The following is a 22,137-nucleotide window of genomic DNA, read 5'->3' as shown; positions in this document are numbered from 1 at the left end:
TCCACTGTTAAATTCATTAGAACATTCTTTTTCTCTGCAAAAGCAAAGAATGCATAGCCTTCGGAGGCATCCAACAAATCAAAAATAGGCACAACAGTGTGTCTCTTGCTGAGATGCTGAAGAACGACCAGAAAGACTTCACAACTCAATTTGCAGGGGACAGGTATAAAACCTGCAGACAGAGCTTGGATGTCAGCTCGCAATTCATGCTACATGTGACACTGGAAGCAAAGGGCGTATTTTAGACAAATGTGTCAGGAAAGAACTCTAATGCTAGCTGTGACAACTGTAGATAAGCAGCCTGTCCAGTTATTTTATGTTAGAGGAACCTTTAGGATGACCCACACACCTTACTTGTAGAATCCAGAAAGAGCCTTTACCTCTGGGGCAAGGACAAGATGACCTCAGTAACTAATGAGGGAAGGTGACAAAAGTCTTTGACTCAGTACACACCATGAAAGTGTCTGAGTTTTGTAAACAGGAAATCTTTAAATGATATATCTCTTTCCTTTTGTACTTCACAGAAGAGTAAGGTGGGACAAAAAGGAGGTTTGTTGGAGATTAAAAGCATTGGTCTTACTTAGCAGCTGTGAAAAAGCTCAATTAGCACAAATCTAAGTGCTAGCAACAGATACCTAGAAAAATCATCAGCTCCATCAGCTTCTCCTTCAAAACCGGCCATAACCTTTCGCATACACCACCTTCAAAACATGTTGAAAATGTTTTTCAAAATTCCTTTCTTTCTGAGAATATATTGTCTGCAGAGGCACAATATACAATATATGTAAATGAGTAAACTCACAGTAAGAGGGACTTGTCTGGCTCATCCTGTACAAAGTGATGCCTGAAACACCACACTATTTCTATTTGCTTATGGTTGTTCTATCTGAGGAAATGAAGATGAAAATGTTTGTATGTCTCTCTAACAAACAATCACTGCCATTCAGATAGATACCACTAATCAGCTACTTGCAGAGGCGGTGGGAACAGTCAATGCAGAAAGAGACAGGGTACCCATATTTAAAATAATCCCACTGCACCTCCCTGCTATTTTGCTCAGAAAAATCATTATTGAAAAAGCAACCAAAGCCTCCAGTCCACATGCAAAAAAATCCAATCCTTTTTTTAAAGAGCTAGTAGTAGCAGATGATTAGCAATTTCAGTATTCCCAAGCATAGTCAACTCACAGTCAGAGTTACAGTGGTATGGGACTCACAAGAGGCTGGTAGAAGAACACAAGGTCTCGGATGCAACAGCTTTCAGTGTAAATCTGTTTTGTTTTTTTCTGAAACAGCACCAATGGGTGGCATTGCTCTATATTTAGTCCTATTTATCACCATACAAGAATTATTTCTGTGGTTGCAATATCTCAAGTATATTGTGGTGGTACATCGTTCTGTCTTCTCTCCTCTCTTCTTCCGTTCAGTACTGGCTCCCATCAAGGCACTGCGAACCAGCATGGAGACACGAGTTGCTTTTTTAGTACTATATGCCAGTATCGACAGCTGCTATCCTTACTGTGTCCAGCACTGATCTGAAGAAACGTAACAGCATGCAACGCTAATGTCACAGAACAGAAAAGCTAACAACAACTGTCCATACATGTATCTTGAGACAGGTAATGTGTGCAAGGGACAGAATTATTTTGGAGCCCTCATAGCACAAGTCAAAAAGAAATGTCTCTAAAATAAATGGGAAACAAGCTGACACGGTGTGATAAAACTTCAGTGATATTGAAATCCAGTGTCTTAAAAGCCATAGTGAATTTGGCCCTGTACATGAATGCAGAAATTGCAAAAGGTAATTAATTTTCCACATGAGGGAGAAGTGAGAAACGACGCTTACTGAGTTGTTAAACCTGAAACAAAGGAATTCCTCCATAAGTTTAAGATACCGAGAGGTATATTTCCCTTTACACTCCAAAGCCCCGGGCCTTCAGACTGAAAGGGATCACCTACAGGCAGACTCTCACTGGAACACTTTGATCAACTTTTACCAGATAAGAACAGAGATGAAAAGCAAAACTGGTCAGGACTAAGGAACTGAAATCCTCCTATCTGGCCACAGGGTGTCCTCCTTGCTCTATGCTTTGGCCTCAGATGACCAGCCTCTGCGGGGGGGAAAAGGTCTTTATTAAAAAAAGCTCAATTAATGGATCAGAGGTCTGTAGTTTGCTCAGCCCAACCTGCTCACATTCATTATGATACAATACACACTGAGGTTACTCTTCCCAGTTTCCTTATACTAATTATTTTGCCTTGACAGGTGCTGGCGTTGCCATCATATTTTTGAGCTGGTTAGACTATCATCCTCTTTTCAAGATATGGAACTGGATTAAGAGTGTGTCACAGGGACAACAAGTTCAGAAATGCTTTTCATGGTTTTTCTGTCACTGACATTAAGAACCGGGGATGTTTAGGGAAATCGCCCCGTTCACATCTCTGCTAATACAGGATGCTCTTGCACATTTAATAATACTTAGTCCAGTTCAATTTTCAAATTGATTCTTCTGCTGCTCTGAGTGAATTATTCTGATGGCTAACAGGGCTTACATTTAGACCTGAGTTTTCTCTTTCATAACCCTATTGCTTTACTTCCAGTTACAGCCCCTTCCTCCACCCTAAACATTCTTGTGCCTTGCTGGGCATTGTCACACCTTAAACCTCTACAAGCCGTCTCTTTCAGATCTGCTCAAACTGCATTGTTTTGGGAATACGTGAGAAGGGTGGGGTGTGGAGGGCTGAAAACACGGTGACAGTGGGAATCTCTCCATTGTTCATTTACCTGAGGTACTCGTAGAGTCCATACATGGGCAAGAAGTCAATGTCGGACAGAAACATGTATGGTGTGCTGATATGCTTCATGGCCACGTTCCTTAGCAGATTCACAGGGTAGAACTGGCCCTCCTTGTACACGATATGGTAGCCGACGTTGTGGCGGCTCATAAGTACTTCTGAGCCCTGGGCGTAGCGCAGAAATTGCTGGGCTTCTGCATCAGAAAGATAGAGTGCCAGGCTGATTGGACCTTCCCAGTGCTTGCAGATGGCTTCAAGCATCTGGAGCCTGAAAGAGGAAGGGTGAGAATAAGAAAAGGCTGACTCCCTGTCTGTGACTCTTTGCCTGGGTTTATCTGATCAAACGCAGATATCTATCTCTAAGTGAGACAGATTGGGGTCACTTTATATGCTGTGGAAAGCAATAAATATTTCTACAGCACAATTCATCTCATCTAAGTTGACATCTTCTGGACAGATGGACTGCACTCTAGATATGCCTACTTGTTTCCACTGAATACAAGAGAGCCTAAAACGGTCCTAGCTCAGATACATACATCCACAACTCAGATACCTAAAGCCAGGTGAAATCAACACCATCCTTTCTGCCTAAAGCATTGATGCTGCAGGAAAACCCATATGGACGATGGGACTTCATCTGATGGGATCTTTGAGTAGTTGCAGGGATCTGTCCATTGTGGGTTTACTTACAGGATAGGGGTCTCGTAATCTTAAACAGTGGCTAGTGCCCAGTTCACATTTCAGGTCAAGCTATTCTCACGCACCAACATACCGCAGTGCTCTTCAACAACCTTGTGGAGGAGAAAGGTGTACAGACCAACAGGTCATTTTACCTCCTGTTTAGGAAAACCTTCCCCAAATTTTTGCAAGGCAGTTAGTCAGACCTTAAAAGCTGTTAAAAGTGATAGGTCAAGGGAATACTGACTTATATGAACATTTGCATTGACTAGAAGAAAACTCACTGTCAGGGAAAGGGCAAAAGGATGACACATCGATAGAAATGGGATTTACTGTGTGTAGGGAGTAAGGAGAGAAGGAAGGAGAGACCTGGCATTGCTGTGGAATATCAAAAGAACATTTCAGACAAACCCATCATTTAAAGTACTGATTTGTCTATGTTTTAGCAGTATCTCAAATGTCATTAAATCATTTGTAAAACAGGTTGTATCAATGTATATTTTTTAAAACTCCCAGCAGTTACAATACCATTGATGAAAATGACAACAAAAAATCTCATACACAAACGTAAATCAAACCCAGCCTGATCAAAATCGTTTAAGCACTTTGGGTAATTTATAGAGAATCGCCTAGAGATTAAGATACACCACCCAAAAATACAGCAAGGACTGATTACAAAGCCTCTTGAGTTAATACAAAGGGAAATGAACCTATGCAGCCTAGCCAGATATTCTATTAAAAATTAAGAAGAGTAGACTGCAACATGATTATGTTCTCTCCCTTCCAAATCCACATTACTAGATTTTTCCTATTAATATTTATACAGAACACAAGAAAACTTTTCTGCATCATCGTAATCAGAGAAAATAATTTCCCCCTCCTACTATCTCCCTAAGCTTTGCAGCAGAAAGGAATGATATACTCATATCAGCAAATACACACTCTGATTTAACATTAATAGCTTTTTCCTGCATTTCTGAATGATCATGATGACATCCAAGATGATATAATCATTTTTTCTTAGATATGAGATATTACCTTTACTAGTCTACACCTGGTACATTATTTTCCTTTTATCTATTATTGAAACAAAGGTTATTATCAGCCTGAAACATACAGCTGAATTAGAAACAGGAATCGATAAAAAGGATCTGAAAAGTATGTGAAGGCTTTAGGCTTTTGATTGTACGAATAATAAATAGAGAAAAATACCTTTTTATTTTTTCCTTTCTTTTTTCCAACACAGTGGAAACCTATTAACCAGGAGACTCCAACTCATCAGCACTCAGATTTAGGGCAGCCTTTTAAAAATGGAATACTTGCCTAGCAAGAAATGCAGCAAAATGCCTTTCAAGGACTCCACGCAGTGGACAAATGGCATACATAACTTATTTAAACAGCACACCTGATAATGCCTGCAAAGCTTTTCACAATAGTTAAGTGAGAACTGGGTTTTGCTGGTATAAATTTGCAGCTGGACAGCTTAGTGCCCTTCAGAGTACTCCATTTTGCTGTGTCGTTCTCATTGACAGGCTCCACTTCCACGAGTTTGATACAGGGACTGCTGGGTGATGCTCTATAATCTGCTCTCTGTAGGTTGTTACAATAGTCTCCTTTGACCATAAAACTTAGAATTACGAGTTTCTAAGCACAACATGACCAAGTTATTTTGGTTTTGCTAGCGGTCTTGAGGAATGTGTTCTCTTAAGGACTCTAGAGAAAAGAAATATACTCCTGTACTGCATAATAATGAGGTCATCAGTTAGTTGGTACTTTTTTTTAAGGTCTGTTTCAGTCAAGAGAATTTTTCTGGAATTCAATAGTTTTGTGAGGCTGTTTGTTTTCCCTTTTCTTCTTAAGAATACTCAACCAATTTACAACTCATTCTCACCCAGACTTCAAGCAGTGTAATGCTGATTGTCTCTTTCCTCATCCACATCCTGATCGCACATTATTGTAACTCTGATTTCTGAACCCCAGGTACACACCATGCCTCTAAAAAGGCTGCCTAGCCAAAACACATGCATGAAAACCACAGTGATGCAACCAAGCCATTATCCAAGAAAACGTCACATCAGTATAAAAGGTGACAATTAAGCAATAACGAATAACACTGGATGAAGTCTGCCTCAAAGCTTGTATCTAAAGACATCCTAAACTGCATCCCTCTCTTCCATTCCCCAAGCCTATAGCAAAGGCAAACATAAGCCTGTCACGATAGTCATGTCAGTCTCATCTCCAACAGGACTATAATTGGAGACACCGGGAGTTGCTTTTTTGCCTTTCCTCATCTCGGATGATCATTTGAAAGAACGATGCGGGAATGTAGCATATAACACATTGTTTATGTACATGTCATCTTACATCAGACACACTATTCTTAAATGTCTACAGCTACGCTGGAGGAGTTTAATAAAAGTGGTTTAAAGAAGATAGAAAAAAAAAGGCAGTAACTGAAAGATGTGAAGGAAAACAAAGCAGCTAAACAGTTCTTTGGTGTGATATTATTTATTGATTTTAGCTGAAAGTAAGTATTTCCAACTCAAATCAATAATTTATAGCAACACACCAATGAAGTAGGGAAGATTTTTTCTTCACAGTATCAGGAGGGCTGTTCCTCCTGAATAAAAATGTGTGGTTCTGTCTATCAATAAAAACATGTGCCCCAGTGAGGATCCAGAAAGGGAAACAGATGCTCAGACTTTGCATCAGTGCCAGTGAATCAGCACTGAGCCCCAGCTCATTCTTTTGAATTAAATTCTGGGGGGAAAATATACCATGTGCACACACCAGCTTTACTAATTTACTGTGGCACTCACTCAGGGTCTGGCTTAATTTATTTCTTTAGTTTTTTACTCAAAGGTTTGTGAACACTTAAGAAATGTTTCCTCAATTAAAAATCAATAGAACAGACAGTGATGTGCATAGCAGATCATAACAGAATGTGCAGGATGCAGTGCTGAGGTGCTGGCGAAACAGAATAGCCCTCATTTGTTTGTGTTTATTTTTAAAACAGGCTGTAAATGTTTTGTTGATCTGAATTCCTCTGACCTTCCACTGGTGTAGCAGTGGTGGTATTTGTGGGTCATGTTGTATTCTGTATGTGCTCCGCTAAATGAAATATCAGTTTCTGGTTAATATTCAAGGAGTTCAGACCTGTTTTGTAACCTGCTCTGACAGCAATAACTACAACGTTTGGATTACATTCGAACTGAGAAGCAGGAGGAAAAAAGGAGACTGACAATTTAAAATTTCACAAAGCGTGCTGATCCGGAATGTACTTTCGGGGCTTCTGAAAAATGACAACTAATTGCAATGGTGGAATCAGAAAGGTGCAGGTGGAACTTGTCATAAAACGGGTTTGTTTTACCCAAATGAAATACCAGTTAAATTCGACTATACATCAGAACTTAAAGTTGAAGAGGGTTAAACTAAAAATGTTATTCTGAAAATCAACATTTGTATAAAAATGCAATGACTCCTCTCAAAAGGAGATTTTTTTATTTCATACTAGTACATGAAAAAAAAAAATTATTTTCAACTTCCCAATTTGAAACTAAAATGTTTAGGTTTGATTTTCACTGTAAGAAAAATCAGTAATTGAAATTTTCTGCAAGGAAAATGCCAATGAAAGCAAAACTAACATTGTCTAAGGAGGAAATACTGTGTGCAAAAACCTGGGTCAGCTACAACTACATGCCTAAATCTATTACAAACACCTGTTTTTTCTCAGTTGCCACAAAACTCCATAAACTAATAATACCTGACAATCCTGAAAAGTAACAACCCCTGCAGTTCCAGTTTTCAGCCCCTCATGAACTCTACCCACAGTCGTGAGTGCACTGCAGAGCTGAAGTTTGGATACATGGGTGATATCTACATGTGCTACTCCTAATTCAAGAAAGGTCTTACAGTATGACAACCAAGTTTCTACAAAAGTGAGCTTTTTTCTCTCCCCAAAGCGTGACATAGTTTGATTTCTCTGTAAGAAAATATTGTCTCACACTTCCAGATGAACAAAAGATTCTCCCTACCTATCCATTGAAAGTTGAGCCACCAGCGTTACGTCGGTATTGTCTGAAGCAGGCTCGTATTCGTAATGTAGAAAATACAAATGAGTGCGATGGACGGTGAAACGTTCTCGACGAAATTCATAGCATAAGTCATCCTCATCCAGCTCAGACAGCTGTTTCTGGAGCTGTAAGGAAAGAGTGGACATAAAGATAAGTTCTTTATAATTATTTTAGCAAATCAGAGAGAATGAGAGGTTGGGAACTTGCAGCATGATGCAATGGGGAGTGAAGTGGAACATACAGAGTAGCAGGGTTTTCCCAAGCCTTGCTCCTGCAAGTCACTGGACAAGAGATTAGAAGAAAGCGCTTGTAAGTAAATTGATAGGGCAGACAGACCATTGTATTATGGTCTATATATTGTACATATTATCTGTATTACATACTTTCAACATCCAGACAAGCAATGAAACAATCGCAAGTTTAATAATCGCCAAGTTTCAGAGTTAATGCTCCAATGTGATGTATAATGTCAGTCCTTATCAGAAGCAGTGTTTCAAACTACTCGTAGACATACAGCTCCAGCAGACAAGACTCGGCAGCAGATTAAGCTTGTACGTGCTGGACTGAGCAATTCCCATTCTGCTGCCTCTGTTGGAGAACAGTAAGCGCTGCAAGCAGCATGGACAGACAGCTGGAAAAGTAACATCTTTAACTGATCATTATTCCATCTGTTGAGATTTACGTATCTGCATCAGTTCAATTTTGCAATAAGAATATTCTTTCAACTGCAGAGGTGCCAGAATTAAGCCTACACTTTCAACAGGATTTATGCTTCTGGATACCTAGTTTGAGACATCCAAAGGATGGCAGATGGGCACAGAACAGGTATTTTTGGGGCCCCATGGAAACCAAGCCCCTTCAAAGTCAAAATGGGCATCTCAAAGCAATCCAATCCCGAGTCACTTAGACATGTAGCTTTAGGAGAATAAAAGTTTGGCTCTGGGGAAAGGAAGAAGAGAAAAACTGACCAAATATCTATGTAGCTGACCATTTCCATCCCTGAACTATATTATCTTAAAGCCAAACACCTGACTAGATTATTTAAAATGCATACATTTAAAAGGAAAAGTCAGTCATACCTGCTGTAAAATGTACTACAAAATGTAATGAAGATGAAAATTATATATGGTCTTAACATGTCAAATAGAAATCCATTTGTGTTGCTCTAAAATGTAGGTTATTAATAAAGGTATCATTTCTATATTTTATGTCTTAAAAGCATCCTATAAGAAGAATATGATTGCATATTTATCAGTAAATAAGAAAAATATTCATTTTATAGGAATTTTACAAGTTTTGATAAACATCACAGTGCACTTCAAAACTGGTTCATGCAACAAACAGATTATTGAATTATAAACATTCATTTAGATTTAAAAATCTCTTCTTTTTTTCCTGTTCAGAATGATTTAAAGTAATATTTTCACCATCTTCAAGGAAAAAATAGAAAATGCAGGTATTTCTTGTTCTAATATTGTGTTAAGAAGACGAGCTGTTGTTCTTGGAACTATAAGCATAATGGTTGCCATCAACAATAATGCTTACAGCCGAATGTTTTCCTGTGAAGGCTGATGGAATAATTCCTGATATTTTCCTGTACATCCCTCTATAATCTTCTTTTGAATAATGGAAATACCTCCTTTGATTTCAATGAGTTTTGGATCAGGGTCTCATTCTTCTGTGCTATTGTTCTGCACAGATCTTAAAACATCCCTCAAGAGAGACTGTTTTTAGAAAGATGAGAGTCCGAATCTTGACAAATCTTTACACAGGCTAAACTTCTATTGAAATCAAGATCTCTTTTGGCAGCATAGAAATCAGGAGTTCTTTTACATATTCTTGGAGTTTCATTCATTCTGCTTTACAAATCATCATTCAGCTGAGCCTGTACCTTGTTTTTCAAATCACATTCAAACAATATTTGAATTAAACCCAATATCTACAACAATGACTAGAAAGAATATTGTATCTTTCAGTTTCTGCCTTGAAAAGAGACATTAGTATGCCCTTAACAGAATTATCAAGGAGATGATTGAAATTTGAATGGTTAAAACAATAGCAAAGGGGTACCCTACTATCCTGCTGTATGTAGAAGTGACCAGGCTAGAAGTTTATAACTGCACAGCAGTTATTAACCAGGCAGTCACTGAATGATTATCAGATTCCATTCGGGTTGCAAGCTAAGAGGATATAAATACTTAATTATGAGTTACAGAATATCATTTGGGGCTAAATTATGGCTTTGTGCACTACAGAGCCCTAGGTGGGGGAAGAGAAGGAGACACAGCTTCTTAGAGGCCCAGGTACTTTGATGGTGAAACTTACCAAGTCACAGAGTTGGTGATGGAGGTGAAGGAGAGCAGCAAATAGCAGAGGATCCCTTCTGCTACAGGGAAAGGGAAAACTTGCTCTTTCCACTGCATTTCTTAGGGTCAGGATTGTGTCTCTGTCCTGTCAGACTTCTTCTGAGCCTGCAGCTATGCTGATAGTCCATGAGGTTCTCCCTGGCACTTCCCACGACTCATGCTCAGTATTGTGTGTGGTGTTGGGACCCAAGAGAAGAGATGAGATGGCTGTGTCCATACCCCTTGGAGGAGTGGTCCTCAGAAGGACCATGGGCATGGCTTGCTCTGAGTCTCCCCCAGCACCCTCCACTCGAGTGCAGGCAGGGAGACAGGGGGAAGCCCAAGCACAGGCTGTCTGAGAGCCCTGGCTAGTATGTTGGCATCACTTGGCAGGATCAGACACGCAGCTCCATCAGCGCTTTTCAGGAATGGTTGTGCAATCCTTGCCTGCTCATACCATGAACCTAAACTGCTAGGCAGCCTTAGGAGCCATGCTCCGCAGGCTGCGCAAACGCAGCTGAGTCAAGGTGTGCTCCTTCAGGTAGGACAACCAGCACAGGACAGGCTGTGATTTGCCTTGTAGTATTGTCACTGCGTATGTGGCAAGCGGTCTGCATGAAGGATGGGTCTATCCTGCAATGGCGAGGCAGCAGGCACTGGACAGCAACAGCATGTGATTATCCATATGAAGACTCCTCTCCTACTGGAAGCAATGCTGGGCACCTAGGCACTCTGGATTTGGTCCAGCAAAACCTGTAAGCTCACAGGCTATCTCATGGAAGCTAATGGTATGACGTGCACAAAGTATCAGGACCAACGTGCTGGGTGCTGCACAGTTTTATGCAGCTTAAGAGCCCTTTTCCCTCTCTCACTTTCTTTGTTCCCCCCAATTCATATACACATTCAGATACCCATGCACCAGTATCACACACACATAGAAAGGCTGCTTCCTCATTACTATGAAGAGACACATACAATATATAAATACATATTGCACACTGCCACATGCCACTTTAACACACATATTTAAAAGGAAGAATGTTAAAGATGTACAACATTCAAAAGACAGCCAATTGTCTAAGACAGTTACATATATATTCTTAAATTGATCTCTTTCCGAGTTACCTCATATTATTTTTCAGTTAGATGATCACATAGAATTTTTCCAATGATACAATCTTATCTACAGCACACATATTTTGCGTGGATCCATTATTTACAAAAAACTTATAGCTTGCTTTAAGGTTTGTGCCCACATTAGGCCTTCGTGAAAAGACAAGTTTATAATGGGAATGCTGACAGATCTATGCAAACAGATGCTTACTTATACACAGTGCACCATCAAAATGAGGACCTTAATACCGGCTGGATTTGATAAAAAGATGGCATCCCCATTATGAAACCCTCCATTATATTTATAACAATATGCCTAATATAGCAAAGACTTCTCAACCTTAGGTGACAGCATGTATTCTCATAAGTGAGTACCTGCTTAGCATGAGATTCACTGTTTCTACACGATTTTCAATGCTAAGGCTACTTGCCACTGAGCGTGTAGGAAATGTCACCTCTAGGAAACACTCTCACAGTTGAAAAATGTATTCTTTTCAGACTGTGTATGGTAGATGTTCTCTTAGGAAATACTGTAGTGGGAAACAAGAAGTGCTTTCATTAGCATCAGGAGGTTACTTGTTTCAGAAATAAAAATGGCAGCCATGACATGCATAATGCCAAAACAAAGAGCAAACAAATATATAAAAAGTATACGCTAAGTTATTTCTCTGGGCAACCAGCTGTGGTGGTTGGTCATACTTCATCTCAGGAAAAGTAGTCTTTGAAGTTAGGCTGGCCAGAGAGGGACAGGCAGGCCAGAAGGCATTAAACTCTACCATAAATTGTCATGATTTACCAGGTCTACTTGTCTGACTAATACACTTGTATGAGATGAGGTGCTGTTTTCCATCCACATGATAGATGGCAGACCCATATGATACACAGCACACAACATGTATCTTTCACCAGCGAACTGGTTAGTCTGCTCATAAATCTCCCTTCCGAAGGTTGTTCCTAGTGTAAGCAAATTTGTGATTGACTTCAGGCTTTTTTAACTGCTGTGTCACAGAAACAATTTACTTCCCACCAAAATCTACAGGACTTCACCTCAGATGAGATCTATCCAAAATCCAGGATCAGAAGTATTTTCTTAGAGATTAGTGATATTTTAAAAAAATGCCAACAAACAATGTTTTGTGTCTAGAGGCCACTTAGATCTTGGGGAAGAGGATAAAAACTCTAATGTAGGCATTTCTTTCTCATCAAGTGGTTAAGGTGAGGTGAGGTGACACTAGGCTTAAGTCACTCACTTAACTCACTATCATGATAACACAACAGGAACTGAGCAGCTTAGATGAAAACTTTCCACTGTCAGATCATCTTTCCTTTTTCCAGGTGTGCACAGTTAAGATTCATAGCACAAAATCAACTCAGCTTAGCCACCAAGATGAAAACTAACACCATCCCAGGATGAAACTATAATCTGGTTATAAACTTCAGCAGTTTCATTTCCTCCTGTGTAGCTGTCCCAGTTCCCGCCAGTAGGCAATTTGGATTGCAACGTTTAGCACTTTCAAAGTGTGTGAATTAACTGTTGCCTTTAGCATGGCATAACAAAGCAGATGATGATGTAGGGAAGAAAAAGCATTCACTGAGCCTTGTTTGGGATGACCTACATAAAGTACTTCTGGCTTCTCCAATGATTAGTAATAAAAGTCAGACTAATCCCATGTCAATTAAACCTTTATTCCTCCCACGCCATAAAATTTTGTACATTTGCTATGGGTCAAACTGAGCCTTCTGTGAAACAAAGCTGTGCTAAGGACAAAGAGGATAGTGTCTGAGCAAGCCTACCTAGCCAGAGGAATTTTGCTGCAGCATGTAAAAAGAAGCTAATACTCTTGCTAAATGGAAGTAATGGTTTATCTTGACCACAAATAATCAACACAATTAAGAATTTTTCAGCACACATAACATCATAGACAGTTCTGTATATATGAAGTAGAACTTCCCTTGATCTCAGCTGCAGCTGTCAGATCTTGGTAGTCCTCTGCATCTCCTTTCCCCAGGTCCCTGCCAAACCTTCTTGGCTGAGCTGTTCCGAGCCCTCCCTTGCAGCACAGTGCCTTGACATGCTGATCTCCCTGCTCTTGTTTCCCCCAACTGTTCCTAGTCCTGTTCCTTCTTGTGCAGCAAGTTCCATGGTCTAAGTCAGCCCCAGCCCTGTTTCTAGCCCTATGGTCCCTATTCAAGTAGTCTGCCAACTCCCTATCCCTACAGGCACCCATCAGTCCTTTCCTTTTCCTGCTCCAAACACCCTCTCTACAGAACCAATGTCTCAATTAACTCTTTCTTTTCTGTCTTTGAACTGGCTTTCATCCCTTTTATATGTTAATCTGGATTTTTTTCTCTTCCACACTCTCTAGACATCAGTGAGGGCAATGGATGTCCCTCAGAACAGAGACCAAATAGGTTCCTGCCCTCAGCTCTACTGTCCAGTCAGAACCTGGCATGGAGCATTCAGAAGAAACAGTCATCAAAAATGCCCATCTTTGTCCTGGTCCCCCCTCTGCACAGCATGCTCAATTGTATTGTGGTACTGGCATGTATATAATATGGTCAGATGTATCCATATACACTCCTAAGAAGGAGCCACCAGAGATCTGAACCTCCTTAAAGTCAATGAAAGCACTACTGAGGATGTGTAAAGCATGATTTTTCAGCCCTATAATTTGCATAAGTTTTCACCAGGTTGGCGAGAGACACGTTCCTGGCCCAAAAGTCACTTGCTAAATGTCAGTTCCTTCTCTGAGGTATGGACTATTTCCATGAAGAGGTCATCAGAACTTGCAGTGTGGGCAAACCCCCCAAACTTTTCCCCACATTTCACTTTCAAAAATGAGAGAAAAGAAAAAGAGGCATATCAGCATGACAAGAAAAAAATCAGATTCCACGTGCACCCTGATCTAGCAATACTATAAGCAGTTGAAAGCAGTATAATGGCAACTTTGAGGCAACTAACAGGATGGGATACCAGCTCAGCATTTAATAACAATAACAGTTATAATAATAGAAACAACACAGTTGGGAAGTCAGGATTTCACCTCAAAACTGCCATATACCATCTGTTATTATTAGAGAAAGACTATGTCATGACAAAATAGTAACTTTAAATCCCAGTCCTACAGATGATGCAGTATTCTGAAATTCTGAAGGAGCAAAGGATGCTCAAAGCATTAGTCTGATTGTAAGTTCAGTGCCCTGATACTGACTTGTCAGCTCTTTTTGCATGCTATTTTTACATTCAGAAATTGCAAAATTTGTTAGTAGAGTTTATACTATGTGGCAGATTGCTAGAATCTCCTGCTTTTCTGGTGGATATTACAAGATTGCATGCAAAACCATTTGCTAATATTAAGAATGTCTGGTTTTGCACAAAAATTAAATAAGTAAAAACACATTTAGTAAGTAAATATACACCTAAGCAAGTGTTTTCACAGAGAACTAGGTTTTTTCACTGTTTCTTTGTATTGTTGATTTGAAAATCTGAAAATAAAAATCTCCAGAGAATTTTTTCCTGTGTTTTCTGAAAGTCTTCTCTAATGGGAATCTATTGCCCTTTTCCAAAACTGAATGAATTCAGCGATAAACTTCCCACTCATCTTGCTCTGAGCTTTGCATCAGGACACAGGCTTCACTAATAGGGAACATCCCATTCAACCTTCAGATTTAATGCTTTGGCAGAAGCACTTGGTGAGAAGCTGTCTGCAGAAAAGAAGTTTTATGAGTATGCTGAAAGGTTGAGTGTGTGCCTGTGTGCTAAAATCAAGCTTACACAATCTATCTCACAGCATAACTATAGAGATAGACTGGTACACAGAAGATTCTGTTGAAATATTTTAGGCTTTACAGTAGGTCCTTTAGAATGAAATGCTGGACATAAGCATTAAAAGCCAATAAGAGACATTCAAATTTGAGATTATTGTGAGCTTCGCCTTCGTGGGTTTCCCTGAAGTCTTCTGCCTTGCATCAAAATAAGAAAGAAGGGGTGAGAAGGGGGAAATAGCATGGAATAAGTAGGATGGAGTGAGAAAGGACGTGCTCCAAAGGCCACTTGAGTCAATGGCAGTGTTTACAGGAGGATTTGGTTCATAGTCTGAATTTCCCATCAACAATCTGCACAAAAGGCAAAAAGGTGATTGTAATACCAATTTGAAGAGTCTGCTCTGTGTAATCTCATTTTAGGACATACTGAATGAAGGGGGCTTCAGGTACTGCTCTATGGCAAGGAGCATGTGGCAGGCCCCTGTCCAGAGCCCATCCCTGCAACACACAGGGTCTTTCAGCTTGTGGATTTCAAGGAAAGGATGAAACAGGTATGTACACATAGAAATAAATATAAGCATTTTTACATAAATGTATTTTTTTGCCTCAAATATTTCAGTTTCAGAGCCCTATCTGTTCTGTTCATTCCCATTTGTAACCTAATAACAGTGCTGTTTGGTGCAGCTGAAGAGTAACAATTGACTAGATCAGGACTATGCAGTATAAGATCCAAAGATTGCCTTTAGACCTCTCAAAATTTGGTCTGTGGTATCATACTTCCTTAGCAAACATTAAAAAAAGAAAAGTACTAATCCTTCCACATGCATATAGACATACATATTTAAGCATACACGCATGCGCACACATACACAGAGGACGAGTGAGAGAATTTAATGTAAGGTCTGATTACCTTTTAAACTAATGTCCTTTACATAACTCTGGCACTGTAAAGAGTCCTTAAAAAGGGAAGATACACAATTTACATTCCTTTTAAAGCCATCTCAGTACTGATGAGAAGTGTAAAGGGGCCTTAGAGTAACAGAACCAGCCCACAGGTACCCGCTGCCACACTTCCTTTTCACATTTTACAAATATTTGCATTACAAATGAGATTCCTTAATTACAGGTTGCATTCTAAATAAAACATTATTACAAATACTAAACTGCAGAGAAGCAATGGCTGGCATATTGGAACAAGACCTTAAGGGTAGATTCCGATACAGCCAGACTGTGAGTGACAGACTCAGCCCAAACCACTGCTTCTTCCACAGCAGGGCTCAGGGCGTTTAGTGCTTAAGTAATTCTCTCTGATTATAAAACCAGCAGAGCTATTCTAACATTTGGTCCCCCTGGTCCACAGTGCAGAGAAGCACAGGCAGCCAAGGAGCCCCTTTTACCCATATACAATGCCTAGCATAATAAAGCCCAATTGTGTTTTGGGGCTGCTAGTCTCAATTCAGAGAAGACAGGAAAAATAATAGCTATTAAGATAAATCAAATAGCAATTCCTACTTTATTCCTACTTGACTTTGCAGAAATTATAGCCTTTTATGTAACATATAGGCTTAGGAATCCTCATGGAAATGTAGGGCTGCATCTTGTCAAGACTAAAGCTCGGTCCAGCTGGGCGTCCTGTGTCCAGCTGTGAGCTGGCTGCCTAGAGAGGAGTCTAACAGGAGGGCGAGCATACAGCGATGCTTTCTCAGAACACTCCCCTAGTCCTGAACTTGTGGTTGAAGGACTTTCTGCACCAAAGCTTAACAGCTCCTGATTGATTTCCTTTCCACAAAAAGTCACTTTTTGAGCATATGTATATTTTTAGCAACATTACCTCCTGCTCAAAGCTTCATTACATTGTGGGTGAAATGTCTGTCTATGTTTTGAACCTGCTGCTTGCTATTTCCACTTCATGCCCCCTAGTTCTGGTACTGGGAGGAATGACAAACAGTGGTTCCCTGCTCACCTTACAAGATGCTCTGCTTCTGAAGATTATCCTGCAATAGATCATGGGAATGTACTGTATTTTAATAGGACACCTGTGACACTGTATGTGCTACAGCAGACAGAGTGAGAGAACGAGTGGTTTTCATGATAATACTATTCTTAGGGTCTCATAACTTCAAAGCTACAACTTGCTTTTTGTATTCTGCAATAAAAAGGACATAGCCAAGTTTAGAGAGGAACTTAGATCAAGGGCAACTAATAAAAAACAATGTCTTCTAAGTGACTACTCTTAAGCTATCTGAAGTTAGATTTTTTTCTGTATCTGATTGTTTTGATAGAAGGCTGTTAACTTTTTGGTGTCTCTTGGCAAGTTAGGACTCACGTATTTTTGTATGTCTAGATCATGCTTTTCCAGTATCTCTTTTTTTTTTTTTCTTAATTTATAAATGGAAGAATGACTTACATTTCTTTTTCAGACATGAGCCATACCATATACCATATTGCGTTCTACTTGTCTTGAATAAGAAACAGGCTTGAACAGTTAGTCATTTCCAGTGTCTGTCAACCAGATACAAGTTCAGTAAAATGAGCCATTTTAAACTTTCAGGACTGCCATTTTCAGCAGCAAGAACTTGCATTCACTGTGCACTGCTCCCCAGCAACTTGTCGTCTGGAATAAATCTATTTATTAAGGATTTACAGAGCTCTGGAAAATATAGCAACAAGTCTGTGACTGCATTCATGCTCTTCGAACCCACACAACATACTGTGAATTCAGTATAATTTTAACCTGCCTTCTTCCTTCTCGAAGTGTGATGAAGGTGTGTTTTGTTCTGTTGTCTTTTTTTCTTTTTAATGTCTCACTCCCCTTTTCTCTTCCTATCCTACCCTCTACTCTGTCTATTGTATCTTGATGTCTCTGACCCTCAGACTCTTAGTGGTCATTTATCACATTCAGTTCACTTGATTGTCTAAAAGCCTCTCACTCTTGCAGAGGATTTTCTTTCTTCATGTGCTTTTGCTCTCACTGTGCGCTTGCTTTCTCTCTCTCTCTCTCTCATCCCTGCTTCAGTCTCTCCTAGTTAATGTTTATCTCCAGTTTCTCATCGTTCCCCACTCCTTTTGGAGGACGGTGGGATGGTCAAATAAGTATCTGGGAAGCCTTGGGCTAAAATATATCTATCCAATCTCTGAGTGCTATAGTTAAAAAATTGGGAATGGCATCTCCTGTGGCCATTTTATCCACAGACTAAATGGAAACACTACAAGCCTCAACGATGCTATTGATTGCCAATTACCTCTTAACTGCTAATGTGTACATGATACTGGCTTTGCTTTATTGATTTTTATGTGGAGAATGTTGTGTATTTTAGAAATATTTTTTTTAAGATAACATAAAATGTTACAGGTTCCTTTTTATTTCCTTTCAGACTATGTAGCAAAAATTGGTACTTGGTGTAGAAATCTCTAGAGACCACATTATTGCAAGGAGTTCATATACATCTGTGTATAAACGTTTCAGTTAACAGTTATTTACATTGGAATTATATGTACTAAGGCATACACACACATAAGAGCATCTGTGTGTAAACATCCTTGATTTCCATCACTTTCAAAGGATTTGCTTCGTCTGAAAGGTTCTGATTGCACATTTTATGCAGATATGCATAAATGCTGCTGTGTTTGGTTAGGGGCAGGGCAGAAAAAACCTGCAGTCTCACAGCCTGTGTGCACCTTGAAGTATTAACTCCTTCTGTAGTTTGCAGCATGGCAAAGGCTCATAGACCTAAATCCAGCAGTCTTGGTATTTTCATTTCTTCTTCATTATTTGTGCATTAGTATCTACTAACCAAAACTGACATCGCTGTATGCTGGACAGACACACAGCAAGAAACAAGCCCTTCCCCTGGAAAGTTTTAGGTCTAAGGGTGACATTTGCAAAATTGCCTAATGGAATGAAGAGCCCAAATCCTCATTTTCAGTTTGTGATGTCACCTTTGTTGGGGATTTTTAAAAGGCAAGGTAGGAAAAAAAAAAGCAACAAAAACTAGGGGAAAGACAGGATTAATACGACAGTTTTACAAGCAAGGAACTGAGGCACAGAGAGATTAAATGATTTGCACAGCATCACTCCTGGAATCTGAGCTCTGACCTCAATTCTCCCGAGTCTCTCCGCACCACACTACTCACACCACCAACTCTCCAAGTCTTCATGTAGTCTGTGCCTTGTATGAACCACCCTTCAAATTGTCAAGCATTAAACATCCAACTTACATTTTCACTGTTAACGTCTGCCTCACTGGGGCAGCCAAAGAGTTCCCGTCTCAGCAAATTCCCATCGTATTCCAGGAACGTCAGGTAGAGGTTGCGGAAAAACTCCACATGCTTGTTTTTCACTCGCAGCTTCTTTGGTGAGTTCCAGTGAATCACCTCAGAGGGGAAAAAAAAAAAATACATCCTGCTGTTAGAATACAGATTTGCTATATCTGGTCTTTTTATGTGTGTTCAGTTCCCCGCCCTCTTAAAAAAAACCCCAACCCCAAAACTACACAGACTTCCTTCTGTCTTTTTATCAGGAAGGCTTTGCCACGTCTTTCACAAGTAACTGCACTCTACAGGTGATGTTCTTTGAAACTCCTGCGTAGTTTCCTCCTGCACATTTGAGTCAGGGTGCTGCTCTAGGTTGTGATGCAGCACCTCAGAAATGCTGCCACGGCTCTGATCAGGGCCCTGACAGGTTATGGACTCTGGTCCCTTGGGTGGCAGGACGAGGGACACAGGGATGCAGGTATTAAACATTAATCTCAGGTTTCCACATGACTGTTTCAGCTAATGAAATTGATTCACTGTTTCAGGCCAGGCAGACTCTTCTCTGGCTAGGTATTGAGAAGAAAAAGCTTGAAATTAATTCCCATACCCACTTACACCCTTCAAAAAGGACTGAATTTAATCTGACTTCCTTTTCGCCTTTGCTTCATTTAAACAAGACTGATCTCAGCTGCGTTACACAACACAGCGATGCAGTACAATGCTTCACCCTTTGAATTCCAATTTGTAGCAGGTATTTAGCCTCTGCTAATGGGAGATGACTCTCACACTGGCCTAGATTTAACTCCAACGCTGTCATAAAGGGCCTGATTCTCATTTACATCAAGGCAACTTTGCACGGCTGCCAGTGTGAATGAGAATGGGGCCCTAAGGAAAAACTAAGAGGGAGCCAAATGTGGCTTGCAGGAATGATTTCATTTTATAGAGGCTATATTTTAGGCGTAAGAAAAAAACACCGAATGCTTTGTATTCAGTTTTATTCCTGTAACTTCTAAAGAGATTAAAAAAAAAGTCTCCCTTGGGAATATTTCCAAGCTAGGCATTCCGGAGGTTCTCTGAATCCATTAAGTTAATTGCGTGAAGGCACCGTGTCACTCACACACAGCCACAGAGCTGCAACACCAGCTGCCGAGCCGGTCGCGTGGTAAGCTTCGCTCTGAACGCTGCATTTGTGGGAGGGAACGCACAGAGCTGAAGCGCAGCACGTAGAACAGAAGCAGCCCGGAGCAGATGAACGCAGTTCCCTTGGTGTCAGCAACACAACTCTGCAGGAACAGGGAGCCCCCTGAAATCACGTTATCTGTTCCCGAATTAGTGGACTGGAGGAGGAGTGAGCAGGACGTAGCCTGAATTCTTCCTGTACTAACTTCAGCAAACAACATAGTCTCTCCAGTGAGTATTTATACTGCCATAAAAGCTATGACATTCTCTTCTACATACCCAAGACCAACGACAATATCTCCTGATAGGGAAAGCTTTATCCCTTCCTGGGATTCCACTGCTGATGCTACTAGGATGTCAGAAAACCATACATGAAATTAAAGAAAAGCAACTGTAGGGAAAAAAGATAATTTCAGAAATTAGCAAATCACTTTTTCCAGATATAGGAACGCTTTAAATCAAGATCATGATGCATCTACACACTGTATAAATTTGGGAAATTATTTGGGCAAAAATACTTGGTGTAGATATTTGTCTTGGGTTTGCATGGTAAAGTTTTGGTAGTGGGGGGGGCTACAGGGGTGGCTTCTGTGAGAAGCTGCCAGAAGCTTCCCCCATGTCTGACAGAGCCAATGCCAGCCGGCTCCAAGATGCACCCACCGCTGGCCAAGGCTGAGCCCATCAGTGACGGCGGTAGCGCCTCTGGGGTAACGTTATTTAAGCAGGGGAAAAAGTTACTGCACAACAGCAACTGCAGCCGGAGAGGGGAGTGCGAATGTGTGAGAGGAACAGCTCTGCAGGCACCAAGGTCAGTGCAAAAGGAGGGGCAGGAGGTGCTCCGGGCACCGGAGCAGAGATCCCCCTGCAGCCCCTGGAGAAGACCATGGTGAGGCAGGCTGTCCCCCTGCAGCCCATGGAGGTTGATGGTGGAGCAGATATCCACCTGCAGCCCGTGGAGGTCCCCACGTCGGAGCAGGTGGAGGCACCTGAAGGAGGCTGTGACCCCGTGGGAAGCCTGTGCTGGAGCAGGCTCCTGGCAGGACCTGTGGCCTTGTGGAGAGGAGCCCATGCTGGAGCAGGTTTGCTGGCAGGACTTGTGACCCCGTGGGGGACCCATGCTGGAGCAGTCTGTTCCCGAAGGTCTGCACCCCGTGGGAGGGACCCACGCTGGAGCATTTTGTGAAGAACTGCAGCCCGTGGGAAGGACTCAGGTTGGAGAAGTTGGTGGAGGACTGTCTCCCGCGGGAGGGACCCCACGCTGGAGCAGGGGAAGGGTGCGAGGAGTCCTCCCCTGAGGAGGAAGGAGCGGCAGAGACAAGGTCTGATGAACTGACTGCAACCCCCATTCCCCGTCCCCCTGTGCTGCTGGAGGGGGAGGAGGGAGAGAAATGGGGAGTGAAGTTGAGCCCGGGAAGAAGGGAGGGGTGGGGGGAAGTGTTTTAAGATTTAGTTTTTATTTCTTATTATCCTACTCTGATTTGATTGGCAATAAGTTAAATTAATTTTCCCCATGGTAATTGGTGAGTGATCTCTCCCTGTCCTTATCTTGACCCACAAGCCTTTCATTGTATCTTCTCTCCCCTAAATGACAGAACAACTTTGGTGGGCACCTGGCACCCAGCCAGGGTCAACCCACCACAATATTTTTCCCAGGTAACGCTACATTCTTTGCTGGTTTTACATTTGTTCATATGTTCAGCAGTAGTAACTGTGTAATAACAGGTTGCTGCAACATATGCTGAAAATACAGAACAGCACAGAAACAAAAGGAGCTTTAGGTAGGTTAGGACATAAACTTAAGATGACAGATTTCCTTCACTGAAAAATATATCTTCAAAATCTCCTTTCTTTGGAAAGAACTTGACATATTTCATCCATGGCATTTAACTGCAGCAAAAGGCATTAAATGCATGCAAAAATATCTCAACAATTGAA

General features: G+C 40.9%; 1 protein-coding gene across 2 annotated transcripts in view; it reads right to left on the bottom strand.

The window, feature by feature from the left end:
• Positions 1-22,137, bottom strand: part of LARGE1 (LARGE xylosyl- and glucuronyltransferase 1) — a 289,620-nt gene that overhangs the window by 17,523 nt on the left and 249,960 nt on the right. For both annotated transcript variants that reach the window (XR_008574184.1, XM_054804363.1), the window contains exons 11-13: positions 18,988-19,143; positions 7,508-7,671; positions 2,785-3,063 (exon numbers count right to left, since the gene is read on the bottom strand). Coding sequence is in view for 1 of the 2 variants with exons in the window: in XM_054804363.1 (XP_054660338.1) it covers positions 2,785-3,063; positions 7,508-7,671; positions 18,988-19,143 (599 nt within the window). In the remaining variant the exon portion in view is untranslated. The remainder of the gene's footprint in view (positions 1-2,784; positions 3,064-7,507; positions 7,672-18,987; positions 19,144-22,137) is intronic.

This window comes from Grus americana, chromosome 1, assembly GCF_028858705.1.
Source record: "Grus americana isolate bGruAme1 chromosome 1, bGruAme1.mat, whole genome shotgun sequence".
In the NCBI taxonomy this organism is placed as follows: Eukaryota; Metazoa; Chordata; class Aves; order Gruiformes; family Gruidae; genus Grus; species Grus americana.
Note: the sequence above shows the minus strand (reverse complement) of the source record. Positions and strands in the feature narration are given on the sequence as shown.